At 42.7% G+C, this 26935-nt stretch overlaps 1 protein-coding gene across 1 annotated transcript in view; it reads right to left on the reverse strand.

Moving 5' to 3' along the window:
- Nucleotides 1-26935, reverse strand: part of LOC147734718 (uncharacterized) — a 329689-nt gene that overhangs the window by 4426 nt on the left and 298328 nt on the right. The window contains exons 5-7 of the mRNA XM_086952477.1: nucleotides 6611-7459; nucleotides 832-905; nucleotides 394-583 (exon numbers count right to left, since the gene is read on the reverse strand). Coding sequence (XP_086808603.1) covers nucleotides 394-583; nucleotides 832-905; nucleotides 6611-7459 — 1113 coding nt within the window. The remainder of the gene's footprint in view (nucleotides 1-393; nucleotides 584-831; nucleotides 906-6610; nucleotides 7460-26935) is intronic.

Raw genomic sequence — 26935 nt, forward strand, 5'->3', positions numbered from 1 at the left:
AATAAGGACTGGATTTCTATGCTTATATAAGGGCAATGTGAATTATACCTATATAAGGGCAGGAATCGGGAAATTAATTTGGAATCTATAATCGAAGACAACAAAGAGAGAATGACATCCTTCCCTGAGGGCATACAAGAATAAAAAAGAATGTCATAAGACGTAGTCAAATTGCCCCAAAAGATTGCTTCAATGGTGTGTTTAATATCACCTTCAATTTGAATATCCAAGTGACATAATCTGACCGGTGGGGCCACACGTGGGTCCACCTTTCAACTGTGATAAATGTTTCACCACTAGAGATTGGTGGAGACTCCGGCGTACTATGGTCACCTCTGCTGTGCTGTTGAGGAAAGTCACCACGCAACTCCTGTTCAGGAATTGTGTTCTCACCTTCTGTGACATATTTAGCTGTTAATGCTGCAACTTTCTTTTTCTGAAAAGTGGCTTTATAAGGAGGAGGTCTATCCACTTTCTTTATCTTCACATCAGACGAGTGCTTTGTCTCCCTCTTTGGTTGCACATACTCTCCTTGTCTGAAAGCAGATCTCCCTCCTCTGTCGTACTGTTGGTCAGGCAATTCCTGAAATGTGCAGGGATTATGGGGATCAGGAATCACGAAAATATATTGCCTTTCAGAGGAGTTGGGGGCAGAGAGGCTCTGCGTTTTCTAGGCTTTTGTTGTTGTTTAGATTTGTCCCATGGTTTTTTAGAAAACTCACAGGCAGGTCTGGCTTCCTTGTCCAAACTAGGCTTGCCAAGTGAATGTACAGAAGGACTGGTTCTCAAACTATTACATCCTAACGGCGTATACACTTTAGAAGTAATTACCCGCATTTCGCATTCATGGGCGGCGAAGGCCGCCAAAGCAAGTAGCTGGTGTAGGGCCAAAGACGCTGCTTTACCTTTAACATTTAAAATAATAATTTTGGAGAAGACAGGAAAATTCCCTACAAGTTTCATTCTCAAACCAAGGGCAGGACCTGCCCAATGTTCATTCTGTATCTGTTTGAGGATGTTCATAGAATTGCCATCGAGGGAGTGTCATGACAAAGAGTGTAAACTGTGGCAAAAAGTTCCCCAGGTGTTGCAGTCAGCCATAATGGTATCCAGACCATTAGGTAAGAATATAATAACAATATTGTGCTTGTCTTGTGGTCCCATAAGGGGGAATACAGCTTTGAGTTGATCTACTTTCTGGGCAATCCAAAAGGGGATTTGCCCATAAATTAATGAACAATTACAGGACTGAATAAGGCCCAGGAGGCTGCAGCGCCTGAGCCACACCAGCCAACTAAATACAAGAAATGAATTGTGTAAGGTGTTTATAGAGGCCGACTAACATATTATAGAAACCACACGTTTGAACTTAATTGAAGCATTCAAATCCGGATACGGGGTATAGCTCACTAATGTCGCCCATGTAGCCCCACCATTTAACAGTCCCAAGGACCTGGGGTAGGCCACCATTAAATCAAATTTGGTGTTCCCAAACCATGAGAGGATTTTCCAGAAGTGCATATGCTTGATATGCAGCAGGTGCCTGACGCACTGTATGTTCATGAGAAATATTGTCATTAGCGTCAACAGCTGGAAAGGTGACCCATGAATAAAAAATCTCAAAGAGGAACAGGGCATCCACCTCAACCACAAAGAGTACAGGAGCTCCCCTATTAGGGACTCCATGTTGAAGTAAATGCTGACTAACAGCCAGACAGCAATTAACATTAATAGGTATGGGTTGAGCCATAGCCGACTAGAAAAGGATTTAAAGTGTAGCAGGACAAAAACCTTTTTAATATTCAAGTTTGAATAACCAACAGACTAGAGGGTCCATTAGGATGGTGGGCGGGCTTTGGCCGCCGGCCACCCTAACAGAGAAGTGGACCGCCCGCTAACAGTGCGGGGGTCCCGACAATGTCATTAGGATGCGCCCGCCACACAGGCGGGCGCATCCTGTATGGTCACCATTGCGGCGGGCGGAGCAGGAATCTCCGCCCGCCGCAATGGTAAAAGTTCACGTTGTACTTTGGAAAGCGCAACATGACAGGCACTGCGCGGTGCCTGCCATGTTACACACTGAAACGCGGGGGGCACCATAGGTACCCCCCATGTGCACCCCCCAAGCCACGGACTCCCAGGGGGCCCGCAAGGGGCCCCCGCAGGGAGTTTCCGCATGCCTTTCCGTGGCGGCAATGCATTGTGCAAATCCCATTGTAATATGGCGGGCGGTGTCGAAAAGAAACCGCCACCATGTCACAGGTTTTCCGCCCCGGCCGCTAGGCGACCGGGGCGGAAAACAGGCAGGCGGTGTTTCACACCGCCACTGTCCCCTTCCCCATCCTAATATGGCGGGGGGAATTGGGCTGATGATGTCGGGCGGATTTCCTCCGCCAGGCTGGCGGTAGCCACCGCCAGCCTGGCGGAGGGAATCCGCCCGACATTGTAATGGACCCCTAGGTGCTATCTAATACTGTGAAGGAGAAACCCTTAACACCACGGACATCTCCAGGTAATGGTACAAGGGTATTGTGGGCATGCACAAGCAGTACTCAGGGTTCCCGCAAATAACTACCAGACCAAACATTGGCAACGCCATGTTGCAGGCCTTCTGCTCAGGAACAGAACTATGCTTAGGACCATAGAACATCAGCATGCAGGGACTGAGTCACCGTACTGCCTCAGTATCCATGAGCCAGAGTCCAACTAGCTATAGTGCCTCACTTGCCCTCTTAACCTTACCAGAGTAACAAGTGATTTGGCACCCCCAGAACACAACATTCTCGATCCTCTCAGGAATCATGGTAACAGTACATGGCCTTTCGCTTTTTCACTCGTACTTGTCCAGAATGAGATAACCAGGAGACACGAAGAACGTTTAGTATATTTTATCAAACTATTGTGCTCTGAATAGCTGTATCTATGCCACAACTAGAAAATAAATGCATAATAAAAATACTGTTAGCATGGTTAATGATCCATGTACCATGAAAAGCGCAGTCATTTTATAGGACAGTGTTCAACCCCCTTCCTCTGCTTCTAAAACTAAATGATTATATGGAAGATCTCTGGGATTAATGGCAGACACCGTACCTTAGCATACACAGATAGAGGCTCTGTATCTCAGCGGACACAGTACTTTTGTCTGAGAATTCTCATTCCATGTGTGTGTTTGTGGCTCATGCACTCATCTATATGATATGTGTGCACATAAACAACAGCTGCATTCTTGTGTCATGTTTAGGTGCTAGTGCCAGGCCACAAAGAATAACAAGGGATATTGTTGTTTGACCTTGTCGGTGGTGCTCAGATTAAATTCCAGAACTCGAAAACATATGCAGGTTACTTGTGAAAGTACAATGTGGCACAAATCAAACACGTTTATATAGTAGCATGTGCAAAGGAAAATGAGGCCTACCACGTGTAGATTTTGGGTGACATACAGAAAACTACAATGGCCCATGCAGGAAACAGATGATATCTGCACTGGTCCAGAAGCAGGCCATGACAGCCGAAGATTGTCACACCAAGGCCCATCAAAGGCTACACATGATGGCCCTGCAACCCCTGCAGAATCTGCATGCGGGCACAATGGGCCTCTGCTTAGGGTCGGGACCAAATTACTACAATGTGGTGAAGTGAGTAGACTGTTTCCTACTCACTACAATAATGGGGAAAATAATGAAGTGCATTCCACCTTCTGGCGATCATAATCTCTAGCTCATGGTCCTGCCAAAGTTTACTGTCAGTACCAGGGTTGCCCAGTGAAAGAGAATATGGAGAGAGAGGGTGGGTCTAGCAACCACATAGGACTCGTTATTTGGGGTATCACCCTGAATTCATAAATTGGATTGTGTAGTGTTGCTGAGCGAGTAAAAGTACTTTCTTTTTCAATTAGACAAGGACTGGGTTGTACATCAAGTTATTGTGTCCATTAGTTAATTGCTGAATTCTGAGTTTCCACCCCATACTACCTCCGAACGAAGGCTGTGTCCTTGCGGGATCACTGACAAAATATAGAATACAAAAATATAGAATACTAAAAATATCGAAGTAAAAATATAGAAAGCAAAAATATCGAAGTCCTATCTACAAACAGGTAAGTACAAAAATATCGAGAAAAAATATATAGTTTGTCAAAATATCGAATTTTCTTAAATGTCTTAAAAGTAATTTTAAATTAATGAAATAATAACTATAAATAACTAAAACATACTTAAAAATACATACATAACTTTAAAAGTATTAAATAATTAATTTAAGTTAAAAAAATAAACATACAATTTAATTTTGTAACACACATATATATATTAACATAACATTAATTAATAATATACAATATTTTTACTGTAGGATAGCGGGAGGGTAAATTTACTATTACCACTCTAGCAACTGCAACAGTAGGGTAAACGTTGGATAGCGTAGGGCTAACAATTTCTATTCCCACTCCCGTGAGTGCAATAGTAGGGAAAGCGTTGGATAGCGTAGGGGTAAAAATTACTATTCCCACTGCAGTGAGTGCAACAGTTGGGAAAGCGTTGGATAGCGTAGGGGTAAAAATTACTATTCCCACTCCAGTGAGTGCAACAGTAGGGAAAGCGTTGGATAGCGTAGGGCTAAAAATTACAATTCCCACTCCAGAGAGTGCAACAGTAGGGAAAGCGTTGGATAGCGTAGGGGCAAAAAATTACTATTTCCACTCCAGAGAGTGCAACAGTAGGGAAAGCGTTGGATAGCGTAGAGGTAAAAATTACTATTCCCACTCCAGAGAGTGCAACAGTAGGGAAAGCGTTGGATAGCGTAAGGGTAAAAATTACTATTCCCACTCCAGAGAGTGCAACAGTAGGGAAAGCGTTGGATAACGGGAGGGTAAAAATGACTATTCCCACTCCAGTGAGTGCAACAGTAGGGAAAGCATTGGATAGCGTAGGGGTAAAAATCCTATTCCCGCTCCAGTGAGTGCAACAGTAGGGAAAGCGTTGTAAGCGTAGGGGTAAAAATTACTATTCCCGCTCCAGAGAGTGCAATAGTAGGGAAAGCATTGGATAGCGTAGGGGTAATAATTACTATTCCCACTCCAGTAAGTGCAACAGTAGGGAAAGTCAATATTTCATATATTAATAAAAATAAATTAAATATTAATACCAATAAAAATGTATTAAAAGTAATTACCAAGTTAATATAATAATTAATCAATTAAAAATACAAATACAAATTAATTATTAAAATGTATTGCATATTAATACAAATTAATTACCAATTAACAATTAAATAATTAGCAATAAAAAATGTATTAACAATTATTCAAAATAAATACCAATAAATAAATTAAAATGTTTAATTAATTACAATTAAATTACTTCCCACCCTAGAAACCCACAACCTGCTACGGGGAATACATTTATAAAATTAACATAATTATCAATTAATCAATTAATAAAAATGAATTACCAATTAAAATGTAAATAATTACGAATTAAAAATTATTTAACAAATAATTCAAAATAAATACCAATAAATAAATTAAAATATTTTATTAATTATAATTAAATTACGTCCCACCCTATTCCCCTATAAACCCACAACCCACTACGGAAAATACATTAATAAAATTAACATAATTATCAATTAATCAATTAAGTAAAATTAATTGCCAATTACAATTTCATTAATTACCAATTAAAAATTAATTAACAATTAATTCAAAATAAATAACAATAAATATATTTAAATATTTAATTAATTATAATTATAATTACATTATTTCCCACCCTATTCCCCTATAAACCCACAACCCACTACAGAATTAAACTACGCAAAAATTAAATACCATAAAATTCATTACTTAAAATAGGTTATAAAATAATGTACACTTTTCATACATATACTAACATACAAAACACTTTACAAAAATTCGAAATTATTAAACATTCGGTATATTTAATACCTATATTATATATTTCGATATTTTGACTTAAATTCGATATTTTTGTTGACTATATTCTGTCCATTCGATATTTAGTCCATTCTATATTTTCACTTTGACATTAGTGCTATTCTATGTTTTTTTATTCAATATTTTGTCTGTATACCGTCCTTGAGAGCCAAGTGAAGAATGGGTTTTACTTGTCCCAGTTTGCAGATCTATAGAAGGAAGGAGCCAAAGTCACCAATAGCAAACAACCTCAATCACCAAGGTTGGGGTCCAGTAGTACTGGTCTGCCCTGTGGTACGCCCAGAAGGCAATTACGCTATTATTAGTAGATTTGTTAGAATAATTAACAATCAGTACATGTTGATAGGGGAAGATATGCCTTTATGTTTACTGGAGAGGTAGAGACTTGTGCTACATCACACAGGAAATGATGCAAGCCCATCATAATCCATAAAAAACAATATTACTGTGTTACTTTAATGATGCAACAAGTGGAGGATAGATCCGAAGTAATCAATAAAACATCCTTTTGCTGCGGCTCACGTGTATATGTTGGACAGATGTGCTGAAATGTAGATGACATTATGGGCATAATGAACAATTTACATCAGTGGTGTTTCCGTTTGCTGGCACTTTTGGGTCCAGTTGGTACATTCCCCTGTGTGTGAACTTTACATATCTTTCTTATGCTCCTGTTGTTGGCTGCCGCTGGGACCTGGCTTGTAGGCATGGGGGCGGAAGGAGTAGTTGTGCCCCCTGCTAGCTGCATGGCTGTGACTTCATTCGCCTGCTGCTGTTGCTGAATAAGCTGCATCAGTCGCTGATTGGTACACTGTGTGTCCTGCTGGCACTGGACTATTTCCTGAATAATACTGCGGTTCACCAACGCAAGTCCATTTGTGGAGCGTACTAGGTCTCTGTTGGTGGTGACTAAGGCATTAAGTCCTTGGCGCATCATTCTGAGCTCGATATTGACTCCCTCCAGTTTGCTGCGGCTGTCCGATGAATATGCTTGTAGGAGCTGCTGTATGGACTGCAAGACCTGCACATTTTGCCTGCTGTTGTCAAGCAGCTCTTGCTGTTTTGTCTCCAGGCTCTGCAGGTGGTCTGACATCTCTGGTAAGTGTTCACTGTGTGATGCCACTGGTGTGCACATGTGTCCTGATGGAGGCACATTTGGTGGTGCTTCACTAAATGATGGTACTGTTCTTGGTATGACTTCAATTTCAATCTGGTCTTCCTCACGATGGTGCATCTCCAGAATGACCTGGGCATGTGGCATTGCAAGGATCTCAGGGGGGATGTTGATTGTGGCTTCTAGGCCCGCTTCCGCTGTGCTGACTGTGGCCACTGCAGTTGTTCGGCTGGGTATGGTTCTCAGGTCACCCTCTGAGAAGTTGCCAGTGACTGGAGTGAGGGCATTGACAGTGATTGATCTTGCCACTCTTTTAGGCTGCCACTCTGGTGTCCCTTGCTCGGTGTCTCTACAGATGAGCACGGGTGATGCTTCTTGCTCCAGGACACCTGCAAAAGGGTGAATTAAATCAATGGGTGTTTTTTTGTGATGTGCACACATATACAATGGCATCACTAGGCAGTGGTTGACGGTGGAATGCAAGTGTGCTGCATCTATGCAACTGTGTGTCAACAAAAAGAAGTGGGTGACAAGTGTGTGACCCTCTGTATGCATTGCCAACTATGAGTGGGCCTCAGATATACAGGTATGGCAGTGGCATGCCATGGAGAGTGTACAGTTGTGCATGGTGCACATACAGAAAGAAGTTTGATTTTGGCATTTGTCTTGAAGCTATATGATGACTGCCAATCATCAGTGATTTGTTTTTCTGGTTTAGTTTTGGAGGAAGATTTGGCAGTCAAGAGAGTTTTGTGCAAACTTGAAAACACATTATATTACACGTAACTGTAAGGTTGAATAGATCACATGGCTCTCATTAATCAGTCATGGGCTAAATGCTGCAGAGGACCGAGATGTATCCTATGAGGTTAGCATCAACCATTTCAGGAACCTAACACCAATTTCAAGTATGTGACTATGATATGATCCTACCTGGACATACCCACTCCTGAACGTATCATTCCAGCTCTTTTATTGCTAGTGCACTTGTATGGCTTTAGAAAATTTACTGAATGATTTTGTTTTCTAAGATAAAGTTTGTGCCTAGACATTGTCTGAAAAGTGTCACTTGAGGACTGATCTGGAGGAGGCCAAATAATGTCACATGCCTTGCGTGTCTGCCCGTCCATGTTCTCCCACTTCATTCCACCAACTAGTCTATGAGGAAGACTTTTCAGCTATCTTGTACCCACTAAATCAGGCTCGCCACTGGATCCCTGCCCCACTGCAGTACTTGGTAAGCTCTCCCACACTGCCCTGAAGGAGCTAATACAACTGCTAAACTCATCACTGTCGGAGGGCATGGTTCCCAAACCTTCCAAATTTGCCCTGGTTACCCCTCTATTGAAAAAACACAATCTGGATCCATTTACCTGGTCAAATGACAAACACATATCTCTTTTACCCATTTTGGCCAAAGTGTTGATGAAACACATGAAACAGCAGCTCACAGGGACCTTAACGGCCTACTCCTCCTTTCACATTCTGGGTTTCAAGCAGGCCATAGCAGTGTATCGGCCTTCCTCAGTGTTATCAAGTTACTGAGGCACTGGTTAGATCAGGGTGGGGCCGCTGCACTGATCCTTTTAGACCTCAGTGCAGCATTTGACACTGCAAATCATACACACTCCGACAAAGATTATAGGTAATGGGAGTTTGTGGCTCTGCCCTATCCTGGCTAAAATCCTTCCTGCATGATCCTACCTTTCAGGTTCATACACACCAACACAGATCAAACTCTCACTCCTTAGCCTCAGGTGTGCATTAGGGAGCCACTTTGAGATCACTTCTCTTCAACTTATATGTTAGACCATTAGCAGAGATAGTGGAAAAAGGTGGCCTCACAATCTTCTCTTACGTAGATGATACACTAATTGTGTTATCTTTGATGTCTAAGGTCGATCAGAATGCATATGCCCTCAACGCTTGCCTTTCCCGTCTCGTCATGGATGAATGCCAACTCCAGGAAATTTACCAGGTACAAGCCTGATATTCTGATGGACCTCACATGTGGCCTGCGACCATAGACAATCTCCACAGCCCAGCACCAATTGTAAAGAATCTTGGAGTTTGCCTGGATGACAACCTTACCATGAGCCATGAGATCAACAAGGTGGCAGGCACTTGCTTTGGCATCTGGAATTGGCTCAGGAAGATTCTCTACTGTCTTCCTACCTCTGCCCGGGGAACCATAGTACAGGCCCAAGTTGTCTCTAGGCTGGATTGAGGTAATGTCCTTTATCTAGGGGCAGCAAAAGCACTACTCAAGCACCTGCAGATTGTTCAAAACGCTGCTGCATGTCTTCTATTTCACCCTCCCAAGTTCACCTCTATAGCCAGTATGCTACGCGACTTACACTGGTTGCCTATTGGATGGCGTGTGCAGTTTTAGGCTCTATGCTATATGAAAAAATTGCCAATTAAACACCGGACTACTTTATCTCGGTTCCTTGGCGTCCATGTACTCACCAGCATGCGCACTGCATTCAAACCATCTTATACTGGCCGTAACTCCCAGAATTAGAAAAAGCGTTGTCTTTTCTTGGACCAACACTCTGGAATTCTCTACTGCAAACTGTGAGAGAGTGTCACTCACTCTCCTCTTTTCACAAATTCCTTAAAAAATGGTTGTTTCAACCCCCTGATCTTTCTTAATCTTCCTTCTCCTTAGACACCATTCTGGACTGACCCATTATTCGCGATGAGCCTAGTGCTGGGAAACCTTTTCTAGGTTGAAATGCGCTTTATAAAAACATGTGTAATAATCATAATAATGCTTATATGGAGCCAATGGAAACGGTATAAAATCGACGGATGGATTTAGAATGGATGGTGCACTACCCTGTGCAGTGGGTTTATGCAAATCTGCAGTCCTGCACAGTTCTGGGTTTATGCAAATCTGCAGTCCTGCACAGTTCTGCTGGGAGTTAGCTTTTACTCTGCATTTGTGTTTGTCCATGTACAATGCAGTGCTACCTTTTGGCTAGGCTCACCTTTAGAAATACCATAAATATCATCTACTTACTTAGATATATTCATGTCAGCGACCTTTGTAATGTGGATAATGAATATATGCCCTTACTTATGATGGATAGATTTCCAGTACCCAGAAATGTTACTTTTATAACACATTACTCACACTTCTACCACTTTTTTTGTCTCACGGTGCCCTTTCTTTTTTTATTCAGATTCATTTCTTCTTATAATGTACTTTCCGAGCACAGGTAACACATTTATTCTGCATACCGAACAACTCCAGTACCGGAAGGTGCTGTATATCAATGAATGGGGTGCAGCAACATATGTTATGAACTACCCCTAAAATGCATAGAAAGGATATTGCAATTCACCTCAGAGGTCCATGACCTAAAAGGTCGCTGGGCTCCTTTAGCCCATTTGATACATCTTGTCTAATATGTCACAGCGTCGAGTGCTGTGCTCCATAAAATCTGGATGTATTAAATACATTTCTGTGTTATAAAAAAAATCTGGGCCCATATTTATCACTTCTGCATGCAGCAATCCCCTGTGTTGCTCTGCGTGAAATGGAAAGGGCAGTAATGCGCTGCATTTAACCTTATACGGCGCATTCCTGTCCTTTCCTAGCGCTGGTGCTCTTTTGACGGCCTAGTACAACGCAGGAATCCTGGCGTCATGGTGCATGGGTGCCTGTGTTGTAGGTAGGATTATTTTTGAGCCGGAAAGGAGACCTTCCTGCATAAAAAACAATCCTCAGAGGCATTGATACTCTTTCTATGTATGCTGCAGAATGCAGTACACAGCTAAAGAGGAAAAAACAAGGGCGCATATTAGCAAGAACTTGCGATATTTATCGCAAAAAGCGCTTAGCGCGTTTATTTTTATCGCTGCCTATCGCTGGATATTTTAGTGGTAAAAACATGCTATTAGCAACGTTTATCTCCACTGTGATAAAATATCTAGCGATAGCGGCGAAATGCCTGAATATCGCTGGAAATCCAGCGATATTCACTCATTAACGCCATGGTGGACTTATGCTGAAAATCCACCTCCCATTGAGGAATACAGGTAAGTCAGGTTTTCAGCAGGTGTTAAATACTAGCGATAATCGCACTGAGCGTGACTTTTTTTATTGCTTTGCCTGCGTTGGTAATAGGGGGAAGTAGTGTTAGCAACTGTTTTCAGTCGCTTCTAGTTGGGAACGCCCACCTTGCATGTCATTAGCGATAATCATCGCTGGCATGCAAGGCGATAGGAAAACCGGTCGCTATCGCCAGAAACTGTCGCTAACACCTGTTAGCAACAGCTTGCTGATAGGGCGATAAAATAAGTCGATACTTTAGCGGCAAAAAGTGCCGCTAAAGCGGCGATGAAGCCCTTGCTAATATGCCCCAAGGAGAAATAAAGACATTTCTCCTCATTACTCCTCATCTGGGGAGGCGTAGCATTTTGATACATTCCCAGGTTTACCACAAGTGGTCAATCTGGGAATGCATCAAAATCCATGAATGGATGCATGGGAACACCCACACTACTTATGGAATGCTTCCCTTAGGCGGAGTACCGCAAGACAATGACTTGCGCTGCTTTCCGTTACTCCAGATTTAGCAAGCCTTTCAGGGTCACGCAAGGTGGCCTTGCATGGCGTGATAAATCTCACATACGTTTGCGTCGCCCTTGTGCAGCCTTGTGTGGAGCAAGGGTGACGTAAAACCTTGATAAATCTGGCCCCTGGTTTCCTGCTAACTTGCTGTCAGAGACTTCTGCCTTAATATTCTTTCTAATAACTGGTATTACTGTCTTCATATCAGACTGCACAACCTTCTAATAGCACCCACTCTCCGATGTCGGGATTGCTGCTAGCAGAAGGTACTATGACCAACACCTAATGCTGTATACTTGATCAACATTAGACGAATAAAGGCTAAGGCTGCACAGCTTGGAATCTGGAAAATAACTTGAAGAATGCACGTCATTGTTTTCAGTACTCACGACACCCAGGTTACCATGTGTTCACTTTCCTAACTAGGAATATGGTCTTACATAATGAAAGAAAATTAAGTGATCTATTTTAAAACTTTGATTCACTGATAACTGGGGTGTAGTGCTAGAGGCACTCCTATGTATTGACTCCACATGATGACCTTTGACTACCATTATTATAATTGACTTTTGGTGTTTTACTTTACCCTAGCCTGAATATACGACAGTATTTCCCTGCATGTGCACATTTCCCTCGAAGATTTCTTTCATGCCTCTTTGTAGTTTTGAAGTGGGAGAGCTTTCACAGAGTAGAACAGCCTTGCCAGGAACAGAACGTGTGGGATGTGCATTTGAAAGCATAAGAGGGAAAGAGAGGTGCGGAATGTACTTCTTGACCTTGAAATGCAGTGTTGTAAGCAGTGGTGCTCAAATGTGCATTATGTTGTACATTGAGAGATGAAGTGTGTGATGATAAAGGCAGTGGTGCACAAATGTTCATTGTGTTGTACATTGGGAAGTATTGTAAAGTTCTCATTATTGGCTTTGACATGCTCTTATGTCATGTCTTGAATTCTGTCAGCTGACTTGAGCTTTTGCGCGCACAGGCCCCCAGATTACTTAAGTTGTTTAGGTTATTCATGTTCAAGGTTGTTTTGTTTTCGGTGCTTTCGGAGATTACAGAATGTACTGCCGGAGACTTTTGTAAGCTTTGTTGAGATAAGGGCTAGAACATGTGAAAGTGCAAAAGGAACGTGAGAACACTTTTGCCTTTGAAATGCTTGCTTGGAAAGGGGCCCATTCCAGTAAGTTTCCTTGGTGCAAAGGAGGGCCTCTATGAACCTTCTAGTGTGTTTTGAGATGATAAAGCTGGAATTTGTTGACTTGGAAACTGGGATTTGGGAAACTGAATGGGGACGGGCACTTCTCTTTCAGTACAGCGGAATCTAGTTTGCTTAGGGTCTTAACCCCGGCTGTGAATCCCCCAGTCTGGAGTGGGCTAAGATGCAGTGTTTGCAGCCAGTGAGGTGTTTTCTTTTTGAGTATTGACTTTGTGAAGTGTGAGTGAGTTTGTGTGCACATCCCAGTCTCCAGTGGTTATAATCATCCAAGGGGTTTTTCTTGTGATGTGTGAGTGTCTGTGTGCACATCAAAGTCTTCAGCGGTTGTAACATCTGCTGTATTTAGTAAATATATATTTCTGGTTTCTTGCAGGGCATCCAGCATTATCTACTTGTGTTTTGTTCCGTATTATTATCTGCACGTGTTTCATTTTATTATTGTTATCTGCTTGCATTTCACATCATGTATATTCCAAACAATGCACATATATATTTATGTATATATATATATATATATATGTATATATATATATATATATATATATATATATATATATATATATATATATATATATATATATATATATTTTTTTTTTTTCCTTTCACAGTGTGAAATGAAATTAATTAACACTGCAAAGTCTAATAGGTTTTACATTGCCCATACAGGGCAAACATTGTACCATATGAATTGAAGTAATTTGTTTATCAAAACTCTAACATATTTAACCTCATAAGTGCTGCGCCTAGTCCAACGGCCGACGGCACCACTACCTCAGGAGTGCTGCCGTCGGCCGTTGGACGCTCGAACCTCACCTGCGCAATGGAACGTTCAGCACTCGAGCTGGACGTTCCATAGCTGCTAAGGTGTTAAATATGAACTGGTATAGGATAAATGACCATCTACACCAGCTTAAGATGGCCGCTGTAGAAACCTTCTATACATAGGAAGAAAGATACAATGTAGTCCTCTTTCTGTCACAATGAAATAACTATACAGAGGAAATGATGTATATAAATTTGTAAAAAACATTGTTTGCTTTGACATTGACGAAGGGCAGCATGGCTGAATGCGTTTATCTGCCGAGGGAGCGGAATAAAGCAAATCTGAAATCATGGAGGAGTGTGCGCCACGCTTTTTTGTAAAAAAAAGTGCATTTGAAGTAATTTACCGACGAACTCACCAACGTCTGTGGTGGCACCCACCCAGAGAGTGTGCGGCGATATCGTTGGTGAAAACTTGGAGGAATCTCTATAAGGAAAATGCCGGCACCACCATACGGGCAACAACAGCGGGTCCAGGAAGGGATGCAGAGATTGTATTGGGCAGGACGGTTACCGGAAATGAAACAGGGTCGGAGGCAATCGGGTCGGAGGACGCGTAGCCTAGGGAAGATCAGCTCCGGTAAGCCAAATATGCCATTTCAATCGTTATACTCATAAACTCGTCTGGTTGGGTGTACTCTTTTGAATTAGTCAACATAAAAGACGCAACGCTGACAGAAATCGGCAAAGCGGACTCTGTTTGAAAATTCTGCTAATACGAGCCGAGGCACACGTTGACAATGTTTACCTCCCCTCCAGCACCCGTTCCGGGTAAACGGGAATGTCTCAGGTCAGCCAAGAATAGAGTAGCAAACCCCCCGAGGAAACACTCTGAGGAAGAGGAGCATGATCTGACTAATGAAGCATATATTACACTTTCGAATGCCCAATTTAATAAACTACTGGCTCTGATGGACACAAAAATTAAAGGTGTGGTCAAACCCCTGGTTAGCAAAATAGATAAGTTAACTTCTGAGGTTAACCGATTGGAAGGTCTATTACAAAAAACCATAGGTGAGATAGGGAAACTTCCGGAAAATGTCTCTGCAAAGATAGAGGAATCTGTAAACAAATCAGTAACTACAGCTGTTAGTGGTCTCATCCCTGTCCCTGTATCAAACCCCCTAATGGCAAGTAATAACACTCTACCAGGTGATTCTCATATTACCTCGATCCCTGCTCCTGCTGTTGAAGACCCGTTTATCGAAAAGGGGACTTTCGAACTTGTGGTTGAAGCTTCCCCATTGGTACTTGTCCTTGCCAATGTTCCTCCCTTGGCTCAAGGCGAGCGGGAAACAACATCTTCTCTAAGAAACAAATCTTTATCATGGTTAACCACCAACATGGTAATTACTCCTTGGGGAAAGCAGCAACTTTCTGAAGAGCTCGTCAAAGCGAGAAGGGTACAGTGGATCGGGGACAGGGTGAAAAAGTTCAAAGGGGAGTGTGTCGTCCTCCACTTCTCTGACCCTGGGGTCTTGCCTAACATCCTACCAAACATCTTACCACCACAAAGGCGAACAACTTCAATTGTTCCATTGACTTTGGACTTCTTTTATCCTAGAAAGGGAAGCGGACCAAACTCAAGTATTTTAAGAACCAAATGGAACATAGTGTCTAAGAGGGGGAGGAAGGATGTTGCTTCTGTGGACTGGGGTCTGGGGTTGGAAAATCGTTTTTCTGCATTGTCTAACTTAAGCGATTGCGACTGACAACCATCTACCTGTAATACTGTTACCGTGCCTCTTTGTGCCTAAAGTACACCAGATTTAGCTTGTAATTTCACAACAACTAGCCCTCTGGGGCTTTTGACTGTCGATTTACCTGGGGTTTCTAATGTTACAACCATAGACCAGGCTACAGGGGGTAAGGTGTTAAACACGCATACTACAAGCTCCGGTATTCCTATGACACCTATCTCAGGGAATCTTTTGTCATGGAATGTGGCTGGGATATCTTCCAAAATGGACAGCGCTGATTGGTTTGAATTTATTAATAAGTATGACCTCTGTATTTTTCAAGAGACTTGGGCGTGTGAGCCTACTTTTGCATTGGGGTATGTAAACTTTCATGTTCCTGCTATTAAGGGCCCTAAAGGGCGGCCTATGGGGGGCCTTACTATATGGGTTAGGCAGTCTTTAAAAATTGCTGTAAAATGTGTGGAACTTGACCAAAAAGATATCCAGCTTATCAGATTGACCAGTGATTTACCCCTCTCCATGGATATATATAATATCTATGCTAGAGGTGGTAGCAAAGGTAGATCCGAGGTTCTTATGTGCCTCTCTACACTTCTTGAGACCGAATCTGCAGGAAAAATCATCTTAATTGCAGGTGATTTGAATCGGACATTCGAACCTCTCATCACTGGTGATTCTCCTCTCGGATCGGAAGAAGATAAGCTTTGGGACATTCCCGCACTAGAGTCCCCCCCGATAACTCGGTGGACGGCTGACATTCTAGGTCTAAACGCCATGTGCTTGGAGCATGGGTTACGAGCCCTGAACGGCCGAACCCAATCAGACCGTGTTCCCGCCATGACGTTTAATAACGGGCGAAGCAAAAGCCGTATTGACTACGTCATCTGTAGTACATCGCTATGGTCATCTCTCAGCGACATGGTAGTTACAGCCAGGATAGAAAGTGACCACGACCCGCTATGCATCTCGCATAATTGGTGGACATCTAATGTAATCACTCCAATCCCTTGTGACTTACTTGTGCCACCAACGATCACGCAATCCAATAATATGCGTAGGTTAAGATGGTCTGGTGTTAAGACGGACCAGCAGGCCCTGGAAAAGATAGGCGTAGCGGCAGACAAGGCCATTCTGGCATTGGAAAATATCACTACTTTTGGACAAGGACAAGAAGATGTTAATAAAGTTCATATGACTCTCTTTGATGAAGTCAAAAACTTTTTCTTAAAACCCGCACGAAACAAGGCGGCTTGTCCATTTAAATCAGCAAAGTGGTATAACCAAGATTGCAGGGCAGCAAGATTTAAACTAGGAGCTGCAATCAAAAATAATAATTTGAGCGAGACTCGGTCTGCTAGGAAGCACTACAAAAACTGTATCGCCAGGGCAAAAAGAGACTGGGACGAAGACCATTGGCAGAAACTGAGATGTGCTAGTGAAAGTAAAAATTCTAGACAATTTTGGCATATTGTCAAATGGGGCCATGATAGATCTCCAGAGCCTCCCAACAATAATGTTCCCCATGATGCCTGGGTTAAGTTCTTCAGCGAGCAGTACTCTTCCAGAGATCAGCCTGCTAGTAATTCTAACCTTATATATCTGTTCGCAGATGAAGATATATTTATGCTAAGCGAAATCCTGATTGCACTGAAATCTGTTCATAGGGGCAGAGCCCCGGGCAATGACGGAGTTCCGGCAGATGTCTTCTTAGATGACATCGACAGGTGGAGTAAGTACATCTGCCTTTTATTAAACCATATAGCCAGGGGGGCTGAAATCTCGGTATCCTGGCGGGGTGCTGTCATTATACCAGTATACAAAAAGGGGGATCGTGCCCAACCCTGTAATTATCGCCCAATCAGCTTAATAGACACGGTCCAAAAGGTGGTAGGACGTGTAATCATTAATAATCTGCTTGATTGGGTTGAGGAGCAGAACGTCCTATCCCCTTTTCAGGCAGGTTTTCGCAGAGCAACTAGCACTGTAGACCAGGTGTTTCGCTTCCAACTGATACAATGGCGGACAGTGGTCCTGGGCGGATGCAGTCTCTACGCAGCTTTTGTCGACCTACGGGCTGCATTCGACCTGGTGCCGAGGGCAAAATTGTGGGAGGTGTTGGCAGCCCTGGGGGTCCCGATGGTTATTTTAACCTTGATCATGAGACTTCATGAGGGCACTTATGCTAAGATCCAATGGGGTGGCTACGGTAACGATACTATTGACTTCCCTGTCGAGCGGGGGGTTCGGCAGGGTTGTTCAGTGGCACCAACACTGTTTACCCTTTTTATAAATGGAATTGTTCCCCTTATGCAAGCTGAGCCCGTAGATGCTCCCTCACTCGCTGGTGCAAAAGTTCCTATTTTAATGTTCGCAGATGACACCTTAATTTTATCAAAATCCCCAAGTGGTCTGCAAAAGGCATTGGCAATTTTTGATAAATTTTGTTGTGATCATGGCTTGGAGGTAAATGCAGCTAAAACAAAACTCATGGTTTTTAATCCTTGTAGGAATTATAAATCCAAAATAACCATGAGTGGGCGCTGCCTTGAAGTTGTGAATTCCTTTACTTATCTGGGGATACATATCTCAAATGACAACAGATGGAACCACCACTTGAATTTGGCAATATTAAGACACAAACAACTGGCTGGTACCATCATTAAGGAGCACACGAAATCTTTAACTAAGCCAATCAAACCGCCACTAATCATATATGAGGCTAAAGCAATAGGGTCTGCACTATACGGGGCAGAGCTGTGGGGGCAAGAAAACCTCCAGGAGCTACAGAGGTCAGAGAATAGCTTCCTCCGAAAACGAACTGGCACCCCACAGAGCAGTCCCCTCTTGCCACTCAGATATGATCTTGGTAGGAAGGAAATCTCGGCTATGTGTAAACTGCGACCGATATTATATTGGCGCAGAATTTGGACCACTCCCGAGTTGTCACAATATGCAGAAGGATTTGCGGATGTGATCAAAGCAGATCGATTTCATGAAATTAAATGGTTTAGATCTTTGAGAACTGCACTAAGTGAACTAGGGTTAAGTGAACTGTGGTCGGATCCAACCGGGTCATCCTTTCCATCAAAGTTGTTTATAAAAAACCTTTATTGGGAACAGGTTGAAAATAAGAGACTCCTTAACAATAATAATGGGTCTATGACGACTGCCTTCCTTGAAGCTAAACTGTTTCCAATGTTTGAAATGTACTGGGATATTATAACTAAACCCATGGACAGGAAACTGTTTTTCCAAATGAGGGCTGGCTCTCTACCTCTTGGTAATCTAACATCTAAATGGAGAAATGGAGGTCCAGCAACTTGTCCAGTTTGCGGGGAAGGCAATGAGACGCTGGGTCACTTCTTGTTTGTCTGTCATGCATATTCTGTTCCTAGACGTGTGTGGTTGGCCCCCATGTGTAGAAATTTGGGTACTAAAAGCTCCATGGTAGCTCTACGCATTGTTAAAACTACCTCCTTAAATTGGATTATCATAGCGACCGCAAAGTACTTGGGGTGGGCGTGGGTAACTAGGCAGAGATTGCTAGTAGGGTGACTACTCTCTGCCTAGATGATCAGAGACTGCTAGTTCATCTATTCTCTGTTCCCATGCCAGGTGTCTATCTGACGAAAAAAATTTAAATTAATTTTTTACTATGTAATTGGATTGTTTTTTAATATGACTTTATAATATGAACTTTGCACCTCGATGGTAAATAACTGGATGTAATGCTATTTTAAACCTCTTTTTTAATGTGTATTGTGCTAAAAGTCATGCTGACTTAGTAATTTAATTGTATTTTATTATGTGTTTGTTTGTCTGCTTTTATGAGTAAACACTCGAATAAAGCACTTTTGAATTGAATTGAATTGACAATGTTTAGCGGAGAGACTGGAAGCAGCGGACCCAGCCTTTACAATTGGAATCAATGAAGGAGCTAAAGAAAAGAATAAACAAGCCAATAACACGCCCCCCAATTCTTTGAAAGGATTATTTCAGGTACTTGAAAAAACCTATGAGAAAGAAGTCCGAAAATGGTGGGAGTCGGCGTCTCTGAAGAGGTATCTCAAAGCTGATTGCATTCCCCGAGGTTTCAGGATATATTTAGTACCTTTGTATGAGAATCTGTACCCGAATTTACTGCTAGAGTGGTCAATGCATACCACCAGGTCGGCAAAGGGGATGGTGGAGATTTTAATAAAACACACCATCAGTGACAGAGCCAAACTGCTGGAAGAGATAAGAAAATTAGAAGAGCTGATTGCCGAGGACTCGGCAAAGAAAACAGCAGAAAATCTGAGGCAGCAGATGAAACATTGGCTAATTAAGTACGAAGAGGTCATTAGGAAACGCAAACATGAGAAGTTTGCGAGGGACCAGCGGGAATATGAGTCAGGCAGGGTCCTGACTTTTGCGAAAAAATTTGATCTTCCGAGGGAATCGGTTCAGGAAGCCAAAAAGACCAAAGTCATGATAACAAGAGATACCTTTGAATCGGAATTTGAAACTGAACAATCGGAGACGGAAGGAGCACCAGATGCGACAGAAATGATGGGTGGAAGAGTACATTTTCCCCAGGAATACGAAATCATTCATATACACCACCAAACACCTCGGGTAGGTCTAAACAGAGGAAAAGGAAAAAATGGAGAAAGGACAATGATAAAGTGCGTAACGGGTTTGCGGCAACAGTTTCCTCTATTGGAGAAGAGAACCTCTTGTGCCAAAACCCATCATTCACAAATTGTGATATCCCATCATTTGGGTCTGGCCTCCTCTCGCCAGGGACCTCTGTCTCGGAAAATGACTGGGGTGCCCTTAGCTGATAGAAGAGCTAGAGGATGGCTGATGACTCCATGCAACCCAAAGGCACAGCTACCAATTATGTGAAGAGGATTATTTACTCAAAAGAAAAAGAAAAAGCAGCGCTGAGTGATGCGAAAAGGGTGTGTTTAAAAATGACTAAGGGAACTCTGTAACCAGTTTATTCTAAGAGTGCCGTTGTCAAGGTTAAAAAGCAGTATGCTAACACTCGAGGCTCTCAAATGTTAGGCAGAGAAATAAGGTCAACATGTTTCTGCCCTCACAAGGATCTCACAGTATCGGGGCATTCTTCAGGACCAAAGTAGTGAATTATAAAGCTGCTGCTAACAGTGAAAAACTATAAAGTGAAACAGTATACTCCACCGGTAATGTCCCACTGGGCAAGTTTGGAAGTGATTACCGGGTACCCATATCATTTGGGTGTCACCCTCACCTCAACCTGGTCACTACTCAGGGAATGGGAGCCCCGCTCTGTCCGTCGGTACGCCGGGCGGTCATTGAGCATTGCCCGGAGGCGGTCATTGAGCATTGACCGGAGGTCACCTCCGTTCAATGCTCAATGACCGCCCCGGGGTACCAACGGACAGAGCGGGGCCCCATTCCCTGAGTACGGGAACGGGAGCATGGAGATGGGCCGGAAGTTCTTGAGGTCCTTGGGGTCCACCTTGGGCTTCTTGAGGAGGGCATTGATTTCGGCGTGTTTCCAGCTCTCCAGGAATGTCGCTGTGTCGAAGGAGATGTTTATGGCCTTCCGTAGTCGGGGTGCAATGGTTGCGTCTGCTTTGTTGAAAACATGGTGCGGGCAGGGGTCTGACGGGGATCCGGAGTGGATGGAGTTCATGACCTTGCGTGTCTCGTCGTCGTTGACGTCAGCTGGTTGGTGCGGGTGGTGTTCAGAATCGAAAATGTTATAAGGAAGAACATCTAAATCCTCTGCAGATTCAGATCGGACAATTGACCCGATGGATTCTTTAACAGGAAGTGAATTACCAGCACTAAGGGCACTGCATGGGTTAAGAGAAGAATTGGAAGAGGAAAATCTGACACAAGTGTCAAGTGATACAGAATTCTGAGCCAGAATGAGTACAGTTTTATTAAAACAGACCATCCTATGACCCCAACCTTTTACCACATACCAAAATTGGACAAAAACAATAAAAGACCACCTGGGAGACCGATAGTCTCCTCGATGGGTAGCCTTTTGGAAAATAATTCAATTTTGGTAAATGAAGCACGTTGTCCTTTTTTCTTTGATCTAGTATTCTATATTAAGGATAGCACTGATTTTATCAAACAGATAGCAAATACAGGCTATGAAGATACATACCTACTGGTAACTCTTGATATCACCAGCCTGTATACACGCATAAATCATGGTCAAGGTGAGGCGGTTGTAAAATCCTTCTTAAAAACAAGACCACTTAGATATACAGAGCATAATCAGATGATCTTACAATTTCTTTCATTCTGTTTAAATAACAACATTTTTTCCTTTGGTGAACAACTGTACATCCAGAGGCAGGGTACCGCGATGGGCACATGCTTAACACCTAGCTATGGAAATTTATTCGTGGGCAGGTGGGGGAACCACGTGACCTGGGTTGGTACCAATGAGGCATGGTCTCAGAAAATAGGAATTTGGACCCGCTTTATTGATGATATATTCTTCACCTGGACAGGGGATACACAAGAGCTAGAGGAATATATTGACAATTTAAACAGGATGGATGTGAACCTCCACTTTACCAGTATTATCAGTGATCGAGAAGTACCATATCTGGATTTACTAGTGTATGCAGATGGTGGAACTTTAAAAACAAAACTGTTCTGTAAACCAACAGGGAGGAATGCAACTTTACATTTTTCAAGTCAACATCCTCGCTGTTTAGTGAACAGCATTACCTATGGGGAGTGTCTACATCTAAAGAGGATCAGTACCACTGATAAATATTATCAAGAAGCCAGAACTGAATCAATGACCCAATTTAAACAAAAGGGGGACCCAAGGCAGATCTTAAACACAACAATGACAAGGGCAGAGGAACGTAGGAAGGAAGATATTTTAAATCAACCTCCAAAGGGAGAAAGCGAGGGCATAACTAGGTTGGTCTTAACTTTCTCCTCAGACTCAGGGTATATATGTGAGATTTTAAACAATCACTGGAAGTTACTCCAGACAGATGTAACTATAGGTAAGAAAATAAGTAAGCGACCAAGCATTACCTATAGAAAGAATGCCTCACTTAAGGATTTACTGGTACACAGTCATTTTATTAAACGGGAGGCAACCCAGCATGAAATCAAAGATTCCTATCCGTGTTTAAAATGCAAGGCATGTAAAAACAGTGCCACAGTAAAAAACCTACAGAATCCCAGGGAAAGAACAAGCTAAAGTTGTCACTAAGCTATTAAACTGCAACTCAGACTATACAGTCTATTGTCTTGTATGTCCGTGCAACCTACGGTACGTGGGGAGCACGATACACCAGACAAAGAAAAGAATCTTGGAGCACATGCGTGCTATAACCAAGAAGGTTAGCAGCTACCCCGTGGCTAGGAATTTTGCAGAAATGCATAAAAGCAATAGCAATTTACTGAGATTCTTCTGCCTAGATCGAGTACCACCACTGAGAAGAGGGGATGATAGGATAAGGGCTCTAAGACAGTTAGAATCCAGGTACATAATAGAAATCCACACCCTGACACCGGATGGTTTGAACTGTGAGGAAGAACTGTGTGTAAATGTGGGCTAAATCACACATACACTGGGGCTGAGGAGAATGATGAAATATCGATAAGATAAAGGTCATCTATATCTGAGAAACTTTTGTGATTAGAAGGATTTAAATTGTCTGTTTCCATCTAAGAAACGATCAATGCAGAAGTAAAATAATTGATTTAGAGGTTAACAGTTGAGAAAATCCTATATTTTTAACCCTGTAAACAGTGAAGCTTAGATGGATGAATTATTGTTATGACAAAGTGGTAGACCTATCCGCTGCATCTGAGACCAGAAGGGGATAAATGCTACGTAATCCTCATGAATAGTGAGTTTTTAATCTTTCTTGCAGAAAATCAAGTATGTTTTTTTGCATGAAAACATCAGAAAAAAACCTCTGGGTTTGTAAATAGAAAACATTTAAAGATGAGATGTTGTGACATTGCCCATTCAGGGCTGCATGCAGTACAGTGTGAAATTAAATGAATTAATACTGCAAAGTCTAATAGGTTTTACATTGCCCATTCAGGGCAACATTTCTACCATATGAATTGAAGTAATTTGTTTATCAAAACTCTAATATATTTAAATATGAGATGGTAAAAGGATAAATGACCATCTACACCAGCTTAAGATGGCCGCTGTAGAAACCTACTATACATAGGAAGAAAGCTACAATGTAGTACTCTTTCTGTCATAATGAAATGATGTATATAAATTTGTAAAAAACATTATTTGCTTTGACATTGACGAAGGCCAGCATGGCTGAATGCGTTTGTCTGCCGAGGGAGCGGAATAAAGCAAATCTGAAATCGCGGAGAAGTGTGTGCCACGCTTTTTCTGTAAAAAAAGTGCATTTGAAGTAATATATATATATATATATATATACTAGCAGCCCGTCCCGACGTTGTCCGGGTATGAATTGCTGCCGGCCAGTAGTATATTGTTTTGTAGGATCTCGCTTTGTTAGCATTTCTTATCTGTGACAGGCCTGTGAAATGCTCCGATTCACAGTGCACTGCTGATGCATTTAGAAGTGCGCGTTCAGTAGAGTGTGAACTCGAGTTTCCCTACTTTATTTTTCCTTGCAATATTATATTGCGCCAACTCGACAACATGGCATGAGCACAATTTACATTACAGAAGAACACATTCATTTGTGGTAGGCACGGGGAGACAAAGCAATTTGCCTGGAATCACAGGATGTTGAGTTGATGCCGAGATTCGAACGTAGCTCCCCAGCTCTAAAGTTCGCAATTCTAGAACTTGTGGCGGGAGGTGTGTCTAAAAGTGTATGTCAGTGCTGGCCATCAATGAGAGAGACCGGTGCATTTTTCAAATGGGTGGTGAAAAAATATGAGTATGTTGCTTGAGATGTGGGCCGCCGTGCCACCAATGTACTTACCGGGGAGGGAAACACCCATTATTCCGCAACTTTCTTTCCGCATACCATCACTCCGCATACTTTCATTAGGAAAGTACCTTGACTCCGCAATGCAATTATAACGCATGGCATTACATTTTATATGCTTTTACCACGCATACATTTACAACGAAATTCGTTGTAAATGCATGAATGTTAAAAGCATGTTTTTTATGTTTGGATATGGTAAGTATGGGTATAGGGGTATATGTTTTGGGGTACTGAGGTATATGTTTTGGGGTGTTTGGGTATTTTAAGGGTTCAGATATAGTTTTGGGTTATGGGGTACGTTTAGGGATAGGTATGGGTTTTGGGGTACAGGGTTTTTTTAGGGTTCAGGGCTAGGTTTGGGTTTTGGGGCATAGGGGTATTTTTAGGGTTCAGTGGTAGGTTTGGGTTTTGGGGTACAGGGGTATTTTAAGGGTTCAGGGCTAGGTTTGGGTTTTGGAGTAGAGGGGTATTTTTAGGGTTCATGGCTAGGTTTGGGTTTTGGGGTACAGGGGTATTTTACGGTTCAGGGGTAGGTTTGGGTTTTGGGGTACAGGGTTATTTTTAGGGTTCAGGGCTAGGTTTGTGTTTTGGGGTACAGGGGTATTTTTAGAGTTCAGGGGTAGGTTTGGGTTTTGGGGTACAGGGGTATTTTAAGGGTTCAGTGCTAGGTTTGGGTTTTGCAGTACAGGGTTTTTTTTAGGGTTCAGGGGTAGGTTTGGGTTTTGGGGCATAGGGTGTATTTTTAGGGTTCAGTGGTAGGTTTGGGTTTTGGGGTACAGGGGTATTTTAAGGATTCAGGGCTAGGTTTGGGTTTTGGAGTACAGGGGTATTTTTAGGGTTCATGGCTAGGTTTGGGCTTTGGGGTACAGGGGTATTTTAGGGTTCAGGGGTAGGTTTGGGTTTTGGGGTACAGGGTTATTTTTAGGGTTCAGGGCTAGGTTTGGGTTTTGGGGTACAGGGGTATTTTTAGGGTTCAGGGGTAGGTTTGGTGTTTTGGGGTACAGGGGTATTTTAAGGGTTCAGTGCTAGGTTTGGGTTTTGCGGTACAGGGGTATTTTAGGGTTCAGGGGTAGGTTTGGGTTTTGAGGTACAGGGGTATTTATAGGGCTCAGGGCTAGGTTTGGGTTTTGGGCTACAGGGGTATTTTTAGGGTTTAGGGATAGGTTTGAGTTTTGGGGTACAGGGTATATTTATAGGGTTAAGATAGGTTAGTGTTTAAGGGTGTTGGGTTATTTTAAGGAGTAAAGGTGGGTTATGATTATGGGGTGCAGGGTGGGATTAGCAAACGATATGAGACATGGCATGAAGGGCGGAACATACCACACGCAACCAGCGTTTTTCACGCCCACAGCACAACGCAGACACGCCCACAAGGGACTACTTTGCTGGCACGGTTCTTTTACTTTTAAAATGTATATGTGAGCGTCTGCATAGCCTATGTCCTTCTGCTGCAACTGCCCTTTCCAACGCGGTATTGGGTGTTGTGATTGATGCTGTGGTTCCTGAGATTACCCGCCTCAAAGTTTTGGGCTCTGTCTTTATTATATTAGTATGGGTATATATATATATATATATATATATATATATATTTCATGACAGACATGCCAGTGGAAAGCAGTTAAGGCTGTGGAGGGTCAGTCAGATGTTAGGCAGATCATGGCTGACTTTGCACCAGCCACACTACATGGCAGGTTGATGATTCTGAAAGGATGATGACGCTGAAAATGGATGAGTCTGGCGTTAGGTATTGCCTGTCTGACTTTGCCTCAGCCATATTTCATCTCTGGCCGGTGCCCCTGAAAGGCTTTCTGGTGGGAAAGTTTTCAAGCATGGCCGGACTCAGGGCCTGATTTACAAGCCCCTTGCGCAGAATGCAGCACACATAGAAACAGCAAAAACGAGAAATTAAATAATGTTTCCTGGTTAAGCCAATCTAATGCCTGCTTTTGTATGACCCTACTTTACTCACTGCCTCAGATTTACGGATCCTTGTAAATCTGGGGCAGCATCAAAAAGGAATGGCTGTTGCGGTGGAATGCCTACACCAACACCCATTGCACACTCCTTTTATGCAGAAAACTGTTTGAAAGGGTACCATATTTACAAATAAGTGTTGTGCCACACAAAGTGGCTTAAACATTTTTTTTATGGTGCAGGGCATAAATATGCCCTCTGGTCATTTATGGTGCACTGTGAGGAAACCATGCACTTAGAGGTGAGCAAGCCACTGAAAGCTTGAGCCCGGCTCTAATTCAGCTTGAGATTTACTCGAAGCATGAATCACTTCGTAAACAACTGCATCACATAAGTAAGCTCATGTTTTAACCTCCTGCCCATTTCCCCCCCCCTCCTTTACGCAACATTGTTGTTGTTTTGTTTTCTGGTTTCCTTCTCTAAGGTCACCACAGTGCCCAGTGCAGGACTACTAGGGCCCCAGGACAGGCTACCTTCAACCAATCTGGAACCTGTCTTTAGCTGTGCACTACACATTCATAGGCCCTGAAGAAGTGTCACACGATTCCATTAGGAACAAGCAGGCACGAAACATGTCAACCTCACACTAGCGATTGCCCACTGGGAACATT

Source organism: Lissotriton vulgaris, chromosome 1_2 (genome assembly GCF_964263255.1).
Source record: "Lissotriton vulgaris chromosome 1_2, aLisVul1.2, whole genome shotgun sequence".
Classification (NCBI taxonomy): Eukaryota; Metazoa; Chordata; class Amphibia; order Caudata; family Salamandridae; genus Lissotriton; species Lissotriton vulgaris.